This window comes from Cyprinodon tularosa, unplaced genomic scaffold (assembly GCF_016077235.1).
Source record: "Cyprinodon tularosa strain WSP-4 unplaced genomic scaffold, ASM1607723v1 ctg389, whole genome shotgun sequence".
NCBI lineage: Eukaryota > Metazoa > Chordata > Actinopteri > Cyprinodontiformes > Cyprinodontidae > Cyprinodon > Cyprinodon tularosa.
The window spans coordinates 180,038-202,101 of NW_024039106.1; the positions used below are offsets into that span (position 1 = coordinate 180,038).

The window sequence follows — 22,064 nt, forward strand, 5'->3', positions numbered from 1 at the left end:
TTAAGAGTAAACAATTCCATTGGCAGATCATTTTATTTACCTACTCAAATTATGGTCACTTCATTTCAGACATTTTTTAGTTATTTTCTAGATTGTTTTTGCAGCGTATATGTCATAAAAGTAGCCCTGCTCATCTACCTAAACACATGGTGAAATAAGGTGTGTCTATCATATAAAATGATCTGTCACATAGAATCTCAGTTAAGCACTTTGAAGATCTTGCTTCTAAAAAGACAAAATTAGAGAAAAAGTTTAACTGTTGTGAATCTTTCAGCAAGGCGCTAATGTATTTGGGAAATTTGCTCTTTTTACATGCTACTAGGAGGTTTTAATTAACTCTCAAGACAGCGGGAGGTGAATGTATGATTCCCCCCATTGGTTAAAGATGTCAAGGAATTTGCATCGATTTTTTTTCTCTACTTCTCACCACTACCAAGACATTCATTTAGCAGCACACATGCCATCTGCTGCCAGAAAACTTGGCAGCTCTCATTTTTTGGTTCTCCGGTTCTCCTCGCCAGAAGCGCCGCGTGTGTCTTCTGGCTTTACCACCTCGCCAACTTATTTTTGGTTTGCAAAGAAAAAAAAAAGAAGAAAAACCCTCAATCGTCTTCTGTAAGGAGAGGATTTGGCTCGGATGAGAGCGTTATTTCCCTTTTCTACTCCGCTGCTGCCGCCGTTCCTGCTGTGCGTCCCTTGTCGCGCGTACAGCACAAGAGGGATGTAGAGACTAAAGCTCGAACCCTGCAGCTGGGGTTCCCTGCACATCACCGAGAAGGCACTGCGCAGGAGAGGGAGAGAGAGAGAGAGACAGAGGGGAAGAAGGGAGGAGAAGGTGAGATACAGAGTCGGGAAGAGTCAGGAGCGCCATATCCCTGCTGTGGCTGAGCGTTTACGCGCGATCCGACGGAACATCTCCAGCCTCTCCAGGACTGATTCCAACATGATAACTTCTAAACTCCTTGTTCGCACCTAATCTGGCTTTCTTTATGGGCTGCAAAGAGAATAAAGGTGCAACTTTTTGCAACGGACACCATCCACGTGAAGTTTTCCTTTTTGGGTAAGTCATGTTTAATCTTTTTAAAACAGCATGCATGTATTTTTCTTTTTTTTTTTTTTTTTGAAACGCATAACCACTACATTGCTCACATAATTCATATCTTTGTTTATATTATCTGTTTATTTTTTCCATCCCATTGCTTTATCCTGTCATTAGTATTCCACGGACGCGGGTTTCCTGCGGCGGGCGCTCACAGGGATGTTTACTGTCGGCGCTTCCCTGCTGCCTGGCTCCCCATCATGCGCTTATTTACCACCTCCTGACGTTCTTAATGTTTTTCTCTCATCTGTTTCCCCCATCCAAACATCTAATCGGTCTCCTCGGATAGTGACTCCTGCATCTTTTAGTTTTCCATTTATTTTTCTCGCGGGGGGAAAACCGATGCTGCTCGATCGGATCTGGACGCGCTGCGAACTTTTTCCTGCAAGGTGCAGCTGCGATGACAGATAATGCGCAATGATTGATGCTAAACAGGAGGGTCAAAGCAGCCAGGTCACAAGATTTAATCTTTAAATAACTTTTGGTATGTTGATCCAAATGACATGCAATTTTAAAAGATTGTGTGTTTTGCAGGGATTTAAATCTTGCATGATTTGAACTCATCTTTAACTAGCCTTTTCTGTTTGTGTGCAGGCTTTACAGTCTGAGAGCTCTTTATAATCAGTCTATAGATCTATAGCTAACGTTTGGGATGAGATTTCCCATTCTATGCAGTTTTTAATGATCAACAAATGGAGACCTTTTATAATCTTGTTGCAGATTGTTGACAGTATCAGGCTCAGGAGTTAAAACAAATAAATTTAGCCTAAATGGGAATCAACTTCTTATGCTTAAATAAATGTTGTGTTTTACAAATTCAAAAATGTTACAGATATTAATTATGTTTGGTGATGACTTACGTTAAAAATAAAAGAAAAATGGAAATTCATAGATTGATATGAGTGATATAAGTTATAAAGATAGCCATCTTTTGCCACCTAAGAAACACAAGTGAAGTGATTAAGGGGCCCTTAAGAATTTTTCCGATCAGGAATAAACATTTCTTAAAATATTTCAAGATCTGATTCTACTCAGACATGCATTGCTCATTTGCAATTCTGTCTGTGATCTTCAGATTTTTTTGGTGTTTTTAAATATCCTTTTCACAATTCTCAGCTCATTTTAACTGTATAATTTCTGCTTAGAACTTCCATACCTGTGAACTACTTTTGACAATGTGCAAATTTGTGTTTGTGAATTTGTGTTTAAGGCAAAAACACATTGAAATACTCTCCTGAGCTTAATAAAAGGTTTATTCGAATAGAATTAAACAAAAAAATATATATATATATATATATGAATAAACTAATGACAGATCATTCTCAACATTTCCTTTTCTAATAAGTTATATTATTGTCTTTTTAGGCAGTGTTTTTCTAATATTTGGTAAAATCCACTAACTTTTCCATGCTACTTTTAGCTTTTGCATAGACTTTTGAAGTTCCAAAATAATATGGAAACAAAAATAAGTCAAGAGATACAATTATTGTTTTACATTAATTCTTGCTTCCTGTTAATTTGCAAAAAAAAAAAAATCTAAAACTTTTGATGAACTTTTCTGTTGTAGAAGACTGCGCAAAAAAAAAAAAACTTTAAAAAAAGCCATATAGGTTTTATTGTTGGTCTATATACAATATTTTCTATTGCAAATTCTTTCCTTTTCTCACTCAGTTGTTGTCATTAAAGTGAGGTGTAGGTGAGTGTGGATGTCTGGCAATACCTATAATTCTTTTATATTTATTAAAAAAAAACAAAAGAAACCTAAACAAAACAAGCTTCTAAGGGTAAAATGTAAATAATTAGGTAAGTTACAGTATATATTAAATAACAATGCTTTTTATTATAAAATACAATACTTTTTATATTTATTTTCTCAGTGAATCAGTATCCATCCTTCACCTATTTTTCGCCAGCTCACAGCATATGTGAATAGCATCATACACTAAAAATGTAGATTCTTTCCAGGATTTACAGGTTTTTGTTGTGGAACCTCACACGCACTCACTGCACTCACACTACCCAAGCTCCACCCCTTTCAACACTTTATTGAGGCAAACCTATACGGCTTGTTTTAAAAATCAAGTTGAAATATGTGATGTATGAGCTGTAAATTTCTTATTTGTATGCTCCAAACAACATGGGACCCCTGAAGGCTGCATGAAACCCAATTTATCATCTCATTTGAATGCATGTATTAATCCTTGTGTATTAGTTGGTTGTCGGTATATCAGAAGCAATGACGATGATGGCTAAAATGTAAACTAAAGCCATGAAGATGACCCGATTTCCATGTTTTATAAAGTTAATGTGAAAAATATTCTTAGACTTATTGTTTGTTTTTACCTTATTAATGTAGCTTTATAAAAGGTAATATTGAAAGTAAAGATGTATATTTCCACAAAACTGCTTTACAGACCCTTCATACTTTTTTTATTGCTTACTTTTAATACTTACTTTTTCTTACAAAAAAAACCTTATACTTGTTTCATGACTTTACCTCCCAGTATCACAACTATCTGTATGTAAACACATTCTTTTTACATCTGCAAAGTTCAATCAGCTGTATATCTACCTGAGAAAGTTGTATTCAAGCAAATCAATGAAGGATTGGTAAGAATTAGTGAGGATCCTTTCAGCCAGAGGGCTCAGGTTGAAGCTCTGGCTCAGCGTGAGTCTGCGCTCTCTGTCTCCTTGGTGTGAGTGTTGTAAATAACCTGAAAGATAACACGGAAGCTCCTGCAGACAGTAAAAATCAATGAATCTTCTTATTACAGTATGTGGTAACTACTCATTATATTCCACTAGCAAAAAAAGAAAGCACTGGTTCTGCTGGTTACCTCAACAAAGATGAAGAATTCTAGGAATCCTCTTTAAACATAATTAACTGAAACGTTTGCACCACTTCTCATTGAGTTTTCCGCTGCAACTTCTCAGTGATGGATGAGCGGACAGATCGGGGAGAGCATGCGATTGGTAAAGTGAGAGCTGCGGTGCTGGTAATCCTGTTGTGAGGCTGGCAAATGGGATTAGAGAGAGACAAACAGAGCCAAAGGAAGACTGCGAGACGCTTTACATTCACAGCTCTATCTGACATTTTCACTTAATTTAGAGCCGCCAATTTGACACCGGCCGGTGATGAGTAACCGCATGCTGCCCGGGGGGCTGTCAGCGAGGATCACCTGCAGCCAGTTTAGTGATACTTTCAGTTGATATTTGGTTTAACTTCCAATTTGACTGAGCTTAAGCTATTTCACCTGCACCACCATCGCCAGGTGTTGACAGCATTATGCGTTCAGGTTGTTTTTTATTCAAAGATTATAAGGAATGTAGCCAGCATAAAGCCACGCGGTGATGATTCTCACCATTCCTTTATGGATTTGCTTGAATAAAACGTTCTCAGATTTATAGTAGAAATTCATCCATCTTTTTAATTGTAACTTTGAAGAGATGACATATTTAGAAATTGGCACAAAACATTGTGTGATTTTTAATGACTTCTCCTCTTGCTCTTTAAAACAAGAAAACTGTCTCATTAAAAGATTCCTGAGCTTGTGGCCATTTGAAAGTAAAATTCATCACGTGTTCTTTTGTTTGCGTTAAAGGGGTTTCGCTTCATGGTCACACTTTTGTAAAATTATATTGCAAGCCGTTAAAACCAGTCATGTAGGGACACTGAGTGTGATGATCTATCACTTCTTCTGTGTTGCTGATTATTAAGCAAAACATGGTGGTGGCAACATGATATTCGGGAGGTGCTGTTTTTTTAGCATGGCAAAGAAACTTAGCAAGAATTGGAGATGGTTTGTGGTGATGTTTGATATTTGTAGATTTATGATATTACAACCTCGGTTTAAATTCAGAGACATTTGGATGCTGTGGAGGCAAATCGTTAATGTATCCATTAATGAAATAATCTCATTCAAAGGCAGTTTTAAGAATATGTCCAATTTAAAGAAAATGAAAGGACACACTGCATAAATGTTAAAAAGGATTTGGCTGCACAAACTTCTCTACCTTGGTGAAAATGTTTAATAGGAAACTTCTTTTTTAACTTCTTTTCTTTCGCCCGCTGCTTATACTATAACAGAGCTTAAGATGTTTTCACCATATTTGCAGCCCCATCCACACCATGAAACATGGTGATCTTGGCTCATGCTGTATAGTTTGTTTTGTTTTGCATTCATCTGAGATCTTTTTTTTCTTGGCAATCTTGTATTTACATGACATTTGGAACATCACATTGTAAAGACCTTTAAGCAGACACTTTCTTTGTTTAATAGAAGGAACATTTAATTTAACAGTTAATTTTACAGGTAATGCAATTTTCTAAAAGTGAAACCAAGTTCTTAAGGTTCAGTTTGTTCATAAAGTGATAATTCACAGCTGATATCTTCTTAAGGCAACCATCAAAAAATTATTTTAATCAGTTCTACAAATTTTATATTTGAGGAAATTGTATTTCCTTTATCACCCTCATTCATGCACACAGAAAAATAAAAGACCCCGTTATCGCGATAAGTAAAGTTTAGAATAATAGTTCAAAGATGCACTATAAGTAAATTAACTGACAGAAGACTGTGACCTGTTGTGTACTTATGGGCCATTATGGCCACCCTAACAATGGAGAGTGGCAGCATCATGCTGTGGTTTAGATTAAAAATAATAGTTATTTGTTTTCAATTCGGAGGGTTTATCAAATGTTCCGGATCATTTAATGCGAACAAATAAAAATTATATTCAACAAAATGTGTACAGAACATACGGAATAAATGTATACCAGCTGAAAATGTGAAAAAACAACTACTTAAAAATTAGAAAACAATTTATAACCGAACACATAATCTCAGAAAAGAAACATACTCATCAAAAACAGCCCATTACAGAAAAATGAAACCAAAACAACACACAAAAGAAACAAAACTATGTAACAACAGTTACTGAGCAGATAAGATCTGTGCAAACATCAGAATGGTTGTAAACATGTAATGAATCTACTTGGAGCAGTGAAGGTTGTAAGCCTATAATCAGGTGAGAACTGCTGTTTTTAGCGCTCCTCTGTACACCTAGGATGCAAATATCTTTCACAGAAGAAGCTCTCAAATTTTGTGAGTGTTTCAAGCATTGGGATGGAAACTTTGTCCAAAAGTGATGCCATTTTTATGTTACAGTCCTTCTGTCTTTTACCATCTGCACACGGTCCAGGGGGCATTCTAGGATAGAGCTGGCCTTCCTAATGAGCTTATCCAACTGCTTCCTCTCAGTTGTGGATGTGCTATTGCTCAAAAATACCTCACCATAAAAGACAGCTCATGCCACCACAGAGTCAAAGAAGGTCTTTTTTCTCCTCAGCATGTAGGGTCTGCTTCGACCCTTTCTCTTAAGGGTATCACTGTTTTCACTGCAGTCCAGTTTATTGTTTGTGAACACCTAGATACTTAAAAGAGTCCTCTATCTCAACATCATTCCCGGGAGGTTCAATTCAGTATGGGTCCACTTCTGTCCACTCCCATTCCACCGCTAGTTCTTTTTTTCCTTTTCTCGCATGTGATGAGAGCATTCAAGTTATTTTTCCCTTTAAAAAATTAAGAAAAGATTTCATTGTTAAAGGAATAACGCTTTTCTCCTCAGCAGTCACACTTCTTCTAAGGAAATTAGTCTTTCTTATCAACACCCTTCATTATTGCAAAAAACAAGACAAGAAATCGTTTACAGTGATAATGAAATTAGATATGGTGCGTTTACTTAGTTTTTCTTAATCAAGCTTTAATCTGTTTTTATAATTTTGCAGAGAAATCTTAAGCCTGCATGAAGATCTAGTCATCTCGTCCACTTGTTTGACAAACCTTTCCTTCAGATTTGATGCTCTGTTTCTCAAAAATAATCAACAACTGCATCAAGAAGAAAAAGTAAAACATTGATTTCCTCTGTACGTGACATGCCTAATAAATTAAAATCAGCTCGATGGTAAATCAGAAGAAACTCATTAAATAAAAAGCCAATATCTGCTTTAGTGAATCCACTTCTTGTACACCTCGGCTGCATTATCTCCCTTCTGTATGAGGCTCCCATCTCTTTTCTACTGCGTTGGTGCTTTAGCGAAATGACATGCATTTAGTTGGCTCGGTTCGACCCTGGTGAACAACACCAGCTCCGCGTCCGGCCTTCACAAGTCGTGTTGCCCTGCAGCCACATCTGCTCCACTTTTCACCCCTGCCACTAAATCGCAGAGAAGACTGTGTTAATGTATCCATATTTTTAAAATTTTCTGTTAATTTGGAAGAGTTCATGGCTTTTTTTTACTTCACACAGACTGAAAATAAATATAGATTTTAAGTCATTCCGCTTGCAAACATCTAGCTGTCTGTGTAGAGGTGACAGTCTTTGCAGCTGTGATTTATTTCTGTATTAATTATTAGCGCTGCCTAATGACTTTCCTGTGGTGAAGTTCAACAAATCACTTTCACAGGATGTGTGTGGTGTGCTGTTTTTTTTCTATCTTGCTTGAGGGGAATGAAGAGGAAGTAAAATGAGAAGTGGAGGGATCTGTGTGGGAAGAAAGAGGTCACTGTATGCCAAAGCAATTACCTTTCTCACCCAGGGCTGTGCCAATACTCTACATAGAGAGGAGACATAGAGAGGTCAGAGAAAACAAACATACACTCGTTTGGTCAAATGCCGATGCAAACATCTTCCCGGAGTTCACATTCGCATTCATTGGTTCTTTAAACCATAGTGCCACAAAAAATGTTTTCAAACCTCTGGAATTCTTCACATTTTCTCCGCAAAAGAAGCTTAAAGGTATGGTGGAGGACGTTCTTTTTCCGGGTGGATCATCAAAATAGGTGGTCCTCCTAATAGTTAATCATACTGGTGATATGTTTAGGTAAGGCCGTCCTATGTGCTCGTCCCTATTTTCACTTACCGGTGGTGAGTCTGACATAGTGGAGAAATTGCAAATCTTTTGGAAAGTAAGCTTGTATAAGAGAGATGAAAACATGCAACTTTTAAAAAGAGCATGCACGAGGAGAAATGGGCTCGTGCACGCTTTTAATAGGCATTCCCGCTCGGGAGCGGGTATAGGGTTGTGCATGTGAATTTTTTTTAAGTGAAGAGGGCGGGTCTTTTCAAAACTAAAAAAATCCACTATACCTTTAAATAATTAATTTTTTTCTATTTATATTTGATAAACATATGAAAAGTATTGGTATTATTTCTAAAAACATAACTTTGATTTTTTTTCACCCTAAAAATTATCCACAGTAATAATAACATCCCCTTAAAGCTGCAGTCTGTAACATTGAGAAGAGAGCAGACTTCGACTGAAAATTTGAAGAAAAACAGGTTTCAAGCCACTCCCCCACCCTCTCTGCTTCACTCATGCCCCACCTTACATGGTTACATGGTTTTCCAAAACCTTTTTTAAGGAATCTGAAAAATGTATAATTGGGTTCTCCCTTGCTTAATCTGACCCCTAGAAATAAAAATGTAATAACATTCAACATTAAAGCAGTTCTAGAGAACTTTCAGTTTGGTCGATTTTAGCTCCTCAAGTGGACAAAGGGTGTATCATTTTGTCTGAAGGAAGGCCGTATTTCCAATGAGGACCAGCATGTTAAAGACCATAGCGTGGTAAAATTCTGACATTCCCCTCGCCTGCAGTTGGATTGAGCTACATTTCTGTTTCCAGTGGCTGTGTGAAAGATGAATAGTGATGAGGTAATGTATCTAACTTTGCCGAAACAATGTCATACGACAATGTTAAACATAAGAAACGTTTAACTTTGGTTTTGTACCCCCACCTCACATGACTTGTAAGCAACTGATGGACTGACGAGTTTAGAGCCTTGAAACAAGTAAACATTATTTTTAGTTAATCATTTCACAGTGAAAACACATATATATCCCAGCAGGAAGGTGCCACATTGGCTGATAATCAACCCTGCACAATTTGCACAAATATACAGTCTCTCATGGAAATTTTAGTTGCATTGACTTCCGTCTTTATAACGAATGAGAAAAGGGGGAAGTGATGTATGCCATAAAGCTGTCTGCACATTTGTAGTTGTTTTGTGTGGCAGGGTAACTGCCACCCTTATCAAAGTCAGTTTAGTGCCAGGGAAAACATTTCAGACCTCCTCGGGCCATGACAGAGATATCATTTAACTAATTTGACATATAATCACAAAAGTTCTGAAAATCTTTTATGAGGGTTGAAAAGTTAGTCAGTCTTGATTTTAGTCTGTAAAGCTCCAGTAAAGTAGACAACAACAATTGTTCAGTTTGATATATGGACAATTTCCTGATTCACATATTTTACACCTGAACTTGCCTTTTTTTCCCTGATCAAATGAGCTAATGTCATTGGCTAGAAGCTGCTCAACTGCATCAAGTGTAGATTGCTTTGGCTTGAGTTCACCAGAAGGTCAACACATTTAAAGTTGAATTTTTGAATGTTTTTTTTTCAGCTGAACTTTTTTGCTGGGGAATTTTTGCAGCTGAATTTTACCCAGATAAAAATTCAGTGTAAGAATTTTAATTTGTAAAAAAAAAAATTCAGCGTTTAAAATACTGTGTCAAAAAGGTGTACAGAAAAAGGTAGATTCCAATGAGACTGTTTTCCTTCCATACATGATGTATTAGAATTAAAGTGTAAATATGCTCTCCTTGCAATAGTATTGACAACAAATTTAGTCTGAGGAACTGCAAACCTGTTTGAGACACACTTAGGGGACATGTCCTTTTATTTCAATTACATATCTTTTCAAACCACATAGCAGTTTGGGAATATGTTGCAAGGCACTGTATTCAATGTTTAAGTCACTGTTATGCCCACAAAAGACTGATAGTAGCAGCTGTCAAATGAAGTTGCTAGGATACATTGTGACATGAAGAACATTTTCTGTCAGAGACCGATGCTATCCTCAGCTTTGACAAGTCGTCATGTTCTGGCTTCATCAAAAGGTTGGGAATCTGTCACAGCATGTTGATGGCACATAGAACCCCCACCCCCTTAAACCATCTTGCCCCTCCAACTCTATCTCTTTTCTCATGCTCACGCTGGGGTCAACGTGTTCCCCCCCTCCCTCATATTAGAGGTCAGGTTGCTTGGGTTTTCATGCATCCTGCTGACAGTCCAGATTTATTTTTAATCACGGTGATGAGAGTCTGCACCATTTAGATCATGTGGCTTGTTAGAGTATAGTGGCAAGACCCATTCACTGTCACCATCATCTTATAGAAAAAAATGACAAAATAATGACCTTGGTGAGAGGAGGCCTGGATAATTTTCGAGGCCACTGAATAGTATTTGATTGTTATGCTGTTGATGTCTTGCTCAGTGTGAAATCTTTTTACATTCATCGAAAGACCGTGTATTTTTCCCTCCATCTTACCCTTATTAACCCTATGACCTCACCCTTTTTACAGCATCTGTAGGTGAGTATCTGTGTGTGTCTGTCCTCTATTCATTTTTTTCCGTCTATATCTTTAGGATTACTGAAAAAGATGCCATTATCATTGCATCAGCAGACCCATTACTCGCTATCAGAAGTGACTGCGGTCATGGAGGATATTCTGCTGACATTCCTCTCTCTCTTTTCTCCTCTGTCTTTGTCTTTCTCCTTTTTTTGTTCTGATAGGTGCCAATTACAAAGAGTTGGTGTCCAAGCCCCCCCCCCATCTAATCGCCGGTGACCCTCTTGGCCAGCTCTCTGCTTCCAAAGCACAAGGAATTATCCTATTTTCCCTCTCCGATAAGGGAAAACAGTAAAGCTGTGCAGAAAAATGGAGAATTTGACTCATTTTCAACCCGTGTGCTCTTTTCAGGGTCCGACTGCTCCTGCTTTCTGTTGAAACGCAGAGTTCAGGCCGTAAGGATAAAAGCCCAAGGGTTTTGACATTTCAGTTCGTTTTAATTTTTGCTCCTCTTCTTGCTTCAGTGCATTTTGGAGGAAAGCCCAAATGATGGGTTGGTGTTGCTCAGGCGTACGGAGAGCCCTGGCTCTCCTGGTGCTCCTGTTTGTCTTGCGGGGGAAAGGCTGTTGCTGTTGGGGGCTAAATCCCAACTCTGGGGACGAGGAGAAGTCCCTACGCTCTGATCCTGACTCCTGGGAGGCCTTGCACAGGCACAAACGCAGCTGGGTATGGAACCAGTTCTTCGTGTTGGAGGAGTATACAGGGAATGAGCCTCTCTACGTTGGCAAGGTGAGTGATCTGTGATTTAAACGGCTTAGGTTAACAAAGCTTAACAGTCTATAGCTGCAAAGAACTGAAAAAACACTATAATGCAAGATTGTGTTCACACCTCTTTACTTTTTTTCAAAACTGATCTAAAACTGACTAGTGCTAGACTAGACATGTTCTAGTTCTAGTCAGGTAATGACAAACTAAAACACATTCATAGATATTAAGGTACAATTTAAAAATTAAAAATCAACATAGATCAAAAGGTATTCATGCACTTTGGTATAAAACTAAGATTCTTTGCTTTTGATTTACACTGATCATCCTTTTGATGTAGCCTTTTTAAAGAAAGCCTAAGGTATATTTAGCCAATTGAACATAATTTAAGAGGAGCATACATCCAGAAAGCTGTGGTATATCTCTTTGAACAAGTTTATTAACTTACCTTACATCATAGAAGGTTTTTGCCCAAGACAGATATGCAAAGACGATATTTGTGCAAGAGGCAAATAAAGGAATTGCCTTAGACTCAATGAGTCGATGCAATCAACTGGTTTCCCTTAGATAGAAAGCTGAATCAATTTAACTGTATGATCTCGTGAACTGTAAAGTGACTTGAGATGACATGTGTTGTGAATTGGTAATATATAAATAAACTGAATTTAATTGATGCACCCCAAAGATCAGACCTTGATGGTGGAATGAACAAATAGAGGGACATGGCAGCCCAGCTAAATCTAGTGAAAAAAAGGAGTCTGGAGTAAAATTTACTTAGACTTAGACAACCTTTATTGTCATTTTGTATACACAAAAGTGCATACAAAACAAAATTTTGTTTAGTAAAGCTTACAGAACATTTCCATTCCTTAAAGTGCAGCAGGGATCAAATGTAAAAAGGGCGGGAGAAAAGAAAAATGCAAAAAAAAAAAATGCATTGATATGGAAATTCAGAGGATTAAATATTTATGGTGCAAATATGCACAATTTTGGTTTGGTGTTATCAGTGTGATGCAGAGTCAGTGACATGATTAAGAGTTTTGATATAAACAGACACCATACATCTGCCGAAAAGCATCTCTTTTGTTTAGTAACAAAATCTGGAAGAAATATAGGGATGTGAATATTTTCTAGTGCAGCCGTGCAGCAGCTTTGTTTGAATTTTCACATGGATAAAAATATTTCCAGATGTCTCCAAGTTTGGTGCACCTGTATGGTAATACACTGAATCAATATCCTGTTAAATCACCGACCTGCAGAAACTGGGACACAGCAGTTTTTACAGAGTTGTGCAAATTTCCACTGTCCTATATAAAATGCAAAACAAATGAAAAGACTCCTCACAGACTGAGTGGGAAGAAAGGAACTCTGCATTTAATTTAAGCAAGGTTGTTTGAAATCTGTGCTTTTACTTTTGAGATCAGCATCGATGTGACAAGGTAATTTACATTGTAATAAGTCCTGAGGAAAAATGTGTATTACACAAATATGCCTTCATGCAGTTCTGCCAAGGCCCAAGCTGATACATCAAAGAGATGCCTGTTTTGGCAGGTAAATAAGTACAAAACCTTCATAATAACATTTAAGGCAAGGCAAAAATATGGGGACTAATCCCTCTTTTATGAGAGGTGGCAACACTGCCGGTTCATAATGAATCCCACTTTTTCTGTTTAAGGTCAACAATGAAAACAGCCTACAGGTCTTACTTTTTTACTCCAGGCAACACAAGAATGTGTTTTCATTTCTACTACTCTACATATTTATGGGATTGTAATATAAGGAGAGATAGTAAATGGATATATTTCGCAATAACATTTGATTTACATAATTGTACTTAAAAGAGCTCATAACTGTTAGGTTATAGAGATGCCAAATATCTGTCAGAATGCAGAGCTTTCTTTACAAACGCATGGACATAGGCAGCATAATGCCAGTAAGACGACTAAGCTGGTCAGAGCAGATGTGAAGATGGATGGCGTCACATACAGGGCATTACTGGATAAAAGTATCATTATTGTTAACAAATTGTTTTTCAGAATTTTGCAGGAAACATTTCTTTAAATTCTATTAAAACATCACTGGACTTAAGATTTCAATCATTTGGTCTTTTTCTTATTTTTGTCTCTACATTATTATCTTTGTTGATATCAATAGCACCCTCTTTCTTTTTATAACAGCATCATAACTGCAAAGTTGTGCTACCATACTGAACCAAATTTTCTGTGATGTCAGAATATTGACCTTTCTTATATACATTTCAGCTAGTTTGTTTTTTGTAGTATTAATATAACAAAAAACAACTAAAATTCTAAAACAAAGTTACAAAATAGATCTATTAAGTATGATCATTAACATGTGGGCTAGGTATGTTTGCACCTATAAAACCAACGCAGCGGCAAAATTAGATCTTGAAAGAAAAATGTGTCCGAGCACCAGGAGAGGATAGAAGATTACACATTCTAAAATCTCATTTTGATTTGTAAACTACAACAGCTAGCACCTACGAAAAAATATTTTAAAAAGTATTAGCCACTGCTTTAGAACATTACAGATTGTTTTTCATTTATCTTATAGTACAAAAACAAAAAAAAAAAACCATCAAATAATAGCTTAAACCAAATTTCCTTTTGGTGCCGTTGATAGAAAGCAATTACAATTAGCTCAATGAGATGATGCAGGAAATTTAAAAAGTAATTTGATAAAACTGCCATTTAACATTGCTTTATTATAAAGAGACTGATTTATGGAATCATTTATGTCCATTTACTGACCATTGTTGGGGGCCAACAATTCTTGACTGATTATTAGACATTAGTAATTGTCTTTTAAGGGTTAATGATAGTGCTGTGTGCTTTAATTAAGGGGATGCACAGTTATAATAGTGATAAAGTAATGTGTTACATGTGTTCACAATTCGTACAGATAAAAGTAAAGGTATGTCATATTCACCCCTGTCACTACCCCTACCTCATTACTTAGATTATTTTTTGACAATTGTCCTAATACCATGGCAGGTGAAGTAACAAATATTTAATTTACTTCCAAACTATATGCAGCAATGTTCTGCATGAAGCTATTAGTTCTTGGTTCTTATGCTAATGTTACTGTATCATATAACAACTTCCCTAATGTAAGGACAAAAGGGACCTCTTTATAAAAACCATATACAACAAAATAAAGAACATCGGTAATCTTTAAACCCCCAACCACATTCTCCACCACATTTGAATTTCAAATACTCTGAAATAAAGGTAATACTATTTGCCAATTAAAATATTGCTGCTGAATAGAAATAAAGAGCCAGAGTTGGCTAGAGAAACTTTATTCTCCCCAGATTAGTAAATCTATGTGATCCTTCAGAATGAGTGAAGAGTGTTGTTGGGGAAAGGGATGTTTGGGTATTCCTCATGGACCTCTTACCCCCGTGACTCAAGCTCAGATAAGTAGAAAAAAAAAAACGGAAGGATGGAAATAAAGTGTATGATTATGCTATAAGAAGAATAAATTAGTGAGTTTAAAACCCTAAAAGAAGTTTCAGAGATTAACCAGTTGCTTTACCATGGAACGTAATGAGCCGACATCCTGTCAATACGTCATTGGAAGGTCAAACCATGGAAAATATTCTTTATTTTCTATTTCTTAAATGTTTCAGTGCTAAAAAAAAAACAACTCCCTTTCAGTTTTGACAACACAGCAACCATTTGCATGTACTTTGATGCACATATTCTATAATTAAATAAAAATCACCTCCACAGAGTAGAAAGATCCTGTAGTCCCTTTTTCAGATTTCAAAGTTTTGTATTGAGGGTAAGACATTTTAATAAAATAAAATCACTTTGGCAAGTACATCTTTTTTTGAAACTGTAGGTGTTGTGTAAATAATCCAAATATAAAACAGCTAAAAGCACCCTGAAGTTGTTGGGTGAGTGGTAAAAGAAAGAATTCCTCACTTTTAGATAGAATATTAATGTCGAGGTTCTTTTATCGTAAAACTGTGGAGAGTAATGTTTCTTCTAAGCTTTTCGCACCAGCGGTATAAATGGGCCCCTCCTGCTGCTGAAAATGGCACATGCACATGCAGTACAAGCCAGATGGGTCTCGGATTGGTCTCTAGATCCCCGTTATCTTGCAGAATTTTCTGGTCTTATTATTAAATTAGTTTTCATCTTTCCGCTCATCTGCGGGATAATCATTCTTATCCGCTGCGTATTTGCCGGGTCTGCTCTCGCAAGCCCATTTCCTCGCTGTCTCTGAACTGAATTAGGATCTCCAGCTGGAATTAGGATACATTTTACTGTCCTATTGTTCTCCTTTGCTTTTCTGCCAGGAGGATGCTGCAAGGCGAAAGCATCTAAATCAGACTGAGCGTATTTGCGGCTCGACTGGAGTTCAGCTAAGGGTCATATTTATGTCCAAGTGTCCGTGGTGAAATATTGTTATCTGGGATCGGTGTGTCTCCAGATGTCTTTTACACATGACTGCAGGGGGATGCAGTGTGGAACTTTGTCATCTTCAGATGTGTCGTCTTTTCTTTGAGTAGCCCCTTTTAAAAGAAGAAGCTGAAGTGCCTTTTTTTTTTTCTTTTGCAGTATTTTGGGTCTGATTGCTTTCCTTGTTAGTAAATCCTGAAGCATGCAAGCAGACTGATTACTTATTCATAGACATGTAGTTTAGAGCTGCTTATCCACATGGAAAACACTCAAATTCATTTTTAAGCTTTGTTCAGAAAGATTTTCTTGTTTTTTTTTCTCAACACGCATTGAATGATTTTTAGTTTGTTTACTTTGTAGGGTTTGTCACCAGACCCTTTGTGGCCCAGAAGTTGCCCAGGTCAACAAAGATAAATATCAATATATGCCATTGTATTAAAAAAAACTGCATGTAAACAATATCTTATTATAAAGGATTGATAATTTTTGATTTACCGCCTTTATTTGGTTTCATCTGCTGAGGTTAATTAAAGCTCTTTATTTTATGCAGAACTATTTTTGATAAAGGTAGGCAAGTAATGACAATGGAAAATATGTTCACCCCAGAGCTCAAACCTGAAAGAATTTCGTCCAGTACAGTATATCTTACTTTTTCTTTATTTAGAAAATATGGATTATGTGCTTATTCGTGCTGGAACAGTATAGATTGACCCCGAGGTCCTGGTGCCTATCCGCTTTTGGCAACCCCTCAGTGTACAGTGGTTATTGACTGGTCAGCCCTATTAAAATTTTTTTAATTGCAATTTAACAATATCTGTTTGTATTTCCTCTAAAGGGGATGTGTTTTAATACAATGGCTAACTTTCTTTATGTCAGTCGTGTCAAATTTCTGCGTAGCTTCAACCAAAATGACCTTTTATCTATTATGGTCGGACTTTCAGAGCCGCAGTCACAGAGAGTCACAAGCGGTCTGCGTGGCCCCATTTGCTTAAACGTGTTCTAATTTCTACAGACATCATTTGGCCCAATTTTTTTCTCAGGTAGTATAACAGAATGGATATAATGTGTTCTAAGGGCAGCTAACTGGTTCTGGCGTTAAACCAAGAAAGAATTTCAGTAAAGGGAAATCACACTGCTTTGCTGTTTTGCAACCTGAACAACTAGCTATATTTTTTTTAAAACCATCACTCCCACTCTTTAGCAAAAAAAAAAAGAAAAAAAAAAAGAAAAAGCAATCCCACTAGGGGCAGCAGGAAAACAATCTGAATCAGGCAGTCCATCCTCAAAAGTTACATCTTTGGCTAACTTTCAAATCAGATTCCTTGACAGTAAGTTAAACAGCCTAATAAGGTTCATAAACTATCAATTAGGAATGAATTAAAATGGTTCTTTGCAAATGTTTGATAGTAGTCACTGTCATCAAGGATGGCACCGTCAGGACAAATTTTTTACACTGAGACGTTTGAAAAACTCGCTTCTTCATTTACAGGCTATACGTTAGGTTATCTTTGTCGTGACACTTTGTTGTAACACATTGAGAACAGCGAAAAACCTTAATTATAATAAACTGTAATAAAAGAAATTATAATTTCCAATATGCTATTGTTTATTGAATTTTAACCCTTGATACAAGTAGTGGGTCTGGAGATATTACATCATCTAGAGTATGAAAAGTTTATACTGTCTACTTCATATATTTATCCTCCTGCCAGACATGGTCTAACCCTTTCAGAAATACTGAAAATCTGATTCCGTTTTAACCCGATGGGAGGACCATGCTGACTGGGAGCTTGAGAGGCTGTCACATTATTTGTTCCCTGAGATCATAGTTGTCACACAGTGTGGGTTTGTTGGTATCACAAGGTCGCAGTGCTGCTGTAAAATATCTAGGCGGGACACCCTGACCTCAAGCGACATGGGAGGTCCTGCCATGTCAGGAAAATGACCTTAATAGAAATGAATTCTTCATGAAGCCTCTGCAACAAAAAAAAAATAAAAAATATGGTGAAAATATAAAATTGATGCAGCCACAGCTCTAAATTTCCAGCAACTTTACTAGAAAATTCCCACCACCAGAGTGGCATGAGCAGTAATTGATTTTATCAGTTGGATTCTGGTTTCTAACATGACAAACAATGGCAATCTGTGTCCAAACAAAGGCGCAATCTGCAGCTTGACTTGTGTGGCTGGTTGCAAAGGGAAAATATGATACAGTTGGTTGGAAAACAGAAAGTCATCGCTTTTGGCCCCAGCCGCTCCCTTTGCATCTGCAGTCTGCTTGTCTTTAATGCATTCTGTCAGATTCTGAATTCCACAACCAAATCTCTCATTACGCTTTGGCACTCAGCCTCGGGTAAGCGTGCTGGCCTGGAATCAGCGGTAGTCACATCAAGCTGGCGGAAACATATATTAAAGAGTCCCTGAAAAGCTAAACAGAAATTGGTGATGCTTGTATTTAAACAAGCGACAACAGCGAAGCAAGTCAGTCACTTAACAAACACTTTTCTTTTGGTAAACATGATTCTATTAACAGTTTCTACAGGGAGTTCATGCAGCTAAATATTTGCAAAGCATCTGCTGAGTAAGGGAGGTTCAGAGGCAATGATTATGCAGGGTAGGAAAAAAAACAGTTATATCATATGCAATTTGGAGGGCCTTTATGTCAGCTATGCATTAAGCCTTGTTGCTTTCATAAATTCAATTAATGTATTCATGTACTGCGAGCATTCTACAGATTTCGAAACTACTTCAAATGCAAGTTTTAGGACAACACTTTCTGTAAACAAGGTCAAATTATTGCGATGTTGAGGAATTTTAACTGCACATCTCAATACCATGACATCAACAATAGGGAAATAAACCATAGAAGTCCTCAATGGTGAATCAAGAAAGCAGCACTCACACTTTTACATCCGGAAGCTCAATAATTCCTAACTGTGGTTCATGGCGGAAGTTATCCAACCCTTGAAGCTGAGTAGTAGTTCCTGACAGTAGTCATGGTATCCATAACAGGTAGCCTTTATAAACTTAGTGTGTATAGGTTCTCACAGAATAAAAAAACAGAATGACCAAGAGACCTCCAAATTACACCACATATGAGTCCTTCAAATGCAAAACTTATATAGAGAAACTGTTAACCCTGCAGTCAAAATAAACAAAACAAAACATAGACTATAATATTTAAAAGATTTTTGTTAATGTTTAAAAATACCCTGCCCTCTCCACAAAAAAATAAATAAATAAATAAATAAATTGCACATGCAAAATCCTGTGCCCGCTTCTGAGAGGGACCGCCTATTAAAAGCGTGAGAGAGCATGCTAGAGCCCATTTCTCATCTAAGAGGTGCAGGAACGCACGCAATGATAAGGCGGTCGCTCGGATGGATCACATTTCACACAAAGTTATATATAAACTTTTCCCACAAATACGACTACTGGTACATTAAAAGAATAATGACATGCTAGTATCTGTGTGTGTGTGCTGCAGTGGAAATTTGGACATGTATGCTGGGTAAATAAGGATCTGTGGCCACCGTATAACTACTAACAATGCAAATTACAAAATAAATAAACTTATTTTCCCAAGAAAGTTACAATTTAGAGGTACATAACTTTTACTAGCAGTGATGTGAAATGGATTTCTCCAACTAGCATGCCAAACTTTACCTGTGAAGTAGAAAAGTTGCAAGTGAGGCATCAGTGGGAAGCCTGACCTCTGCTTTCCATGTACAACATTGCATAAAACGATCTCCAAAACACACTCTGGTCTAGTTTCTCTCTTCTGAAGCCTTTCTTTTCTTCTCATACACTTCATAGATACTTTTTCTCTTACGACCCTCTGCCATTTTCAAAGAACTGCAGTGAGAAAGGTGAGCTTCAATGACTGTATGAAACCGTAGCTAATCACACATATATGCCTGAAAAAGGCTATAGGATAGCCATCCTATAGCCTTTTTCAGGCATATATGTGTGATTAGCTACATATCACCAGAATGATTGACAATTAGGAGGATCACTTATTTAGATGATCCACCCAGAAAAATATCATCCTCTCTATAACTTTAATAAATTAGAAAATTTATGAAAAGTTATTTTATTTCTATAGCTTTGTTCAGATGTTAAAAATGTAACATTAATTAACAATACAAGCCTTTATTTCTGTTTATTATGATGTTTCAAGCTTAAGAGAAGGTTGTGAAGAGAACATTACACTAGTTTAAAATTATCGCAATAATTGCAAGAATGTAGGTGATTGTCTTGTATGTATGTATATACGCTACAAGCTGCTGATAAGGTAATGAAAATGTCTGGAATGCCTCCTCTTCCACTGTCAGCTTAAAACTAAACAGGGTTATGATAGCTTTTATCGGACACTCCTTATATTGGAGGAAAACTTAATGGAGCAGATGTCAAAACATACAGTGGCATTGTGAAAGGATGGTGAAATAAAGCACAAGAGGAAACCTTTAGTTTAGCCGTAGCACCTTGTGTGCCTTCACACCAAAAAAGGCTTTCCTTATCTGCTCTACCCAGCAATGTTTGCATGTCCTGGGAGATCTTGGTGACCGTGGGATGGCTGTATTCCAATGAGAAGGACACATTTAGATTAGTCATAATTTGCTCTAAAATATATAGATAGGTCTATTTATGTTATCGTGTTTTATTTAATAGGCAGGGTCGGTATATTAACTGCAATGATTGTTCACTTTAAGCTGTTATTGACCTCATAGTGAGAATTTGACAGTCTAGAAAATTAGAAATTTATTCAATATTCAGGGAGAATGGGTTATCCCAGGGATAATTACATTGAACTGAGCACAATATGCTGCTTCATTAGCATTCTGTTTGCCGTTCACTGTCAAATGGGTTAGAATCATAGAGTACAGGGTACTGCTGCAAAGGTCAGGCTCAGTGGCGTCTCCTCCAACTCGATGGTGGTGGAAACATAACGGAGCAGCAGCTAAGGAGCAAGAGCAGCATTGGGAGCCAAAGTGGAAAGAAGGCGATTCAAACTGACAGAGGGAGGGGGACATCATACACCATTACAAAAGGACAGGAGCACACATTGTGGGGAGCGTGTGAGGCCTTTTCAAGGCCTGTGGGGATGGTGGGGAAGCCTTTATCTAAGCCTGGGATTCAAAGAGGATAAAAAAACAGCAGCCAAAAAGCCAACAAGAGGGTAGTTATCAGCAGGGCAGGAGAGAGGAACATTGTTTACACTCCGAGTCTTTCTCATATGTGATGTGGGGAGTCAACATTGCCTTGGTGACTTTTAGATGTGAAATTCAATTGAAAGTACATTGGAAGGTCAAGGCAGAGTTGAGGCACTACAGTTCAGACGGAGGTCTACTTGAGTGCGAAACAAGCTGCAGACTCAACCATGACTCATAATTCTGGTTCCTTAAAACGGTGTCCAAAGATTAGGCAGTGATATTGGTCATGTATTTATTTAACTGATAATATCCAGGAATAAAAATCCTTAAAATATATGATACCAAACAAAACTTCAAATGCTTTCTAAACTATTAAACATTGTTCTACCTCATGTATTAAATTACCAAATCTGATTTCCATCTATTGTTTATAAAACTAAACCCAGAATAGACAGAATAGAGACCAAAAACTGAAGGGAAAGTGAAAAAAAATCTTCCATCCAGCACCTTTAAAACTTTATGAATATTTTCTTTTCTTTTGTTTACATTCTTTGGTTGCTTTGTGGTTAGTTTCTGGGCAACCAAAAGATTTTTCCAAGAGGTGACAACCGTAAAAAAAAAAAAAAACAGGAGGTTTAACCACAATTGAAAATAAAAATTTTCACTGTGCAGAAGAAGAATCCATTTATTTGTGGAAAAAAAAAATCTTTCAGGGTTTTCTACTGTAATGTCAAGATTGAGCTATTACCCCACTAAAAGAAACAGCCATTGTGAAATGGAAAACAACAACAAAAAAAAGATCTAATTTTTATATTTACTAAATGTTTTGATACATTAGAATTGAAGACGTCCTGAGTAAAAGGTAATTAAATAAGCCTTTCTCTTACACATGCTATAAATATTATTTTTACTGGTTGGGTGAATGAACTTTTATGCTACAGCTAAATTTTGTTTTTAAACAAAGAAAGTAATATGAATGATATACAATTTTAAAATATTTCAGGAAATATGCTGTATAATTACTACATGCAGATATGCAGTGTATTTAGAATCTCTAAAACTGCAATATTCTATTTAACATTTTGTACAGATATGAAAAATAGATAATTCTTTCCAGTGCAACAATGTGTCTACGATAGGCTGCTATTCTTAAATTTGGATGAGGGAACAGAATATATAGAGAGAACAGAGAGAACAAAAGAG

General features: G+C 36.9%; 1 protein-coding gene across 1 annotated transcript in view; it reads left to right on the forward strand.

The window, feature by feature from the left end:
- Positions 1–459: 459 nt before the first annotated feature.
- The window catches only part of cdh7a (cadherin 7a), a 219,914-nt gene continuing 198,309 nt past the window's right edge, over positions 460–22,064 (forward strand). The window contains exons 1-2 of the mRNA XM_038297491.1: positions 460–1,060; positions 10,738–11,302. Of these exons, the coding sequence (XP_038153419.1) occupies positions 11,060–11,302 (243 nt within the window). The 5' untranslated portion in view covers positions 460–1,060; positions 10,738–11,059. The remainder of the gene's footprint in view (positions 1,061–10,737; positions 11,303–22,064) is intronic.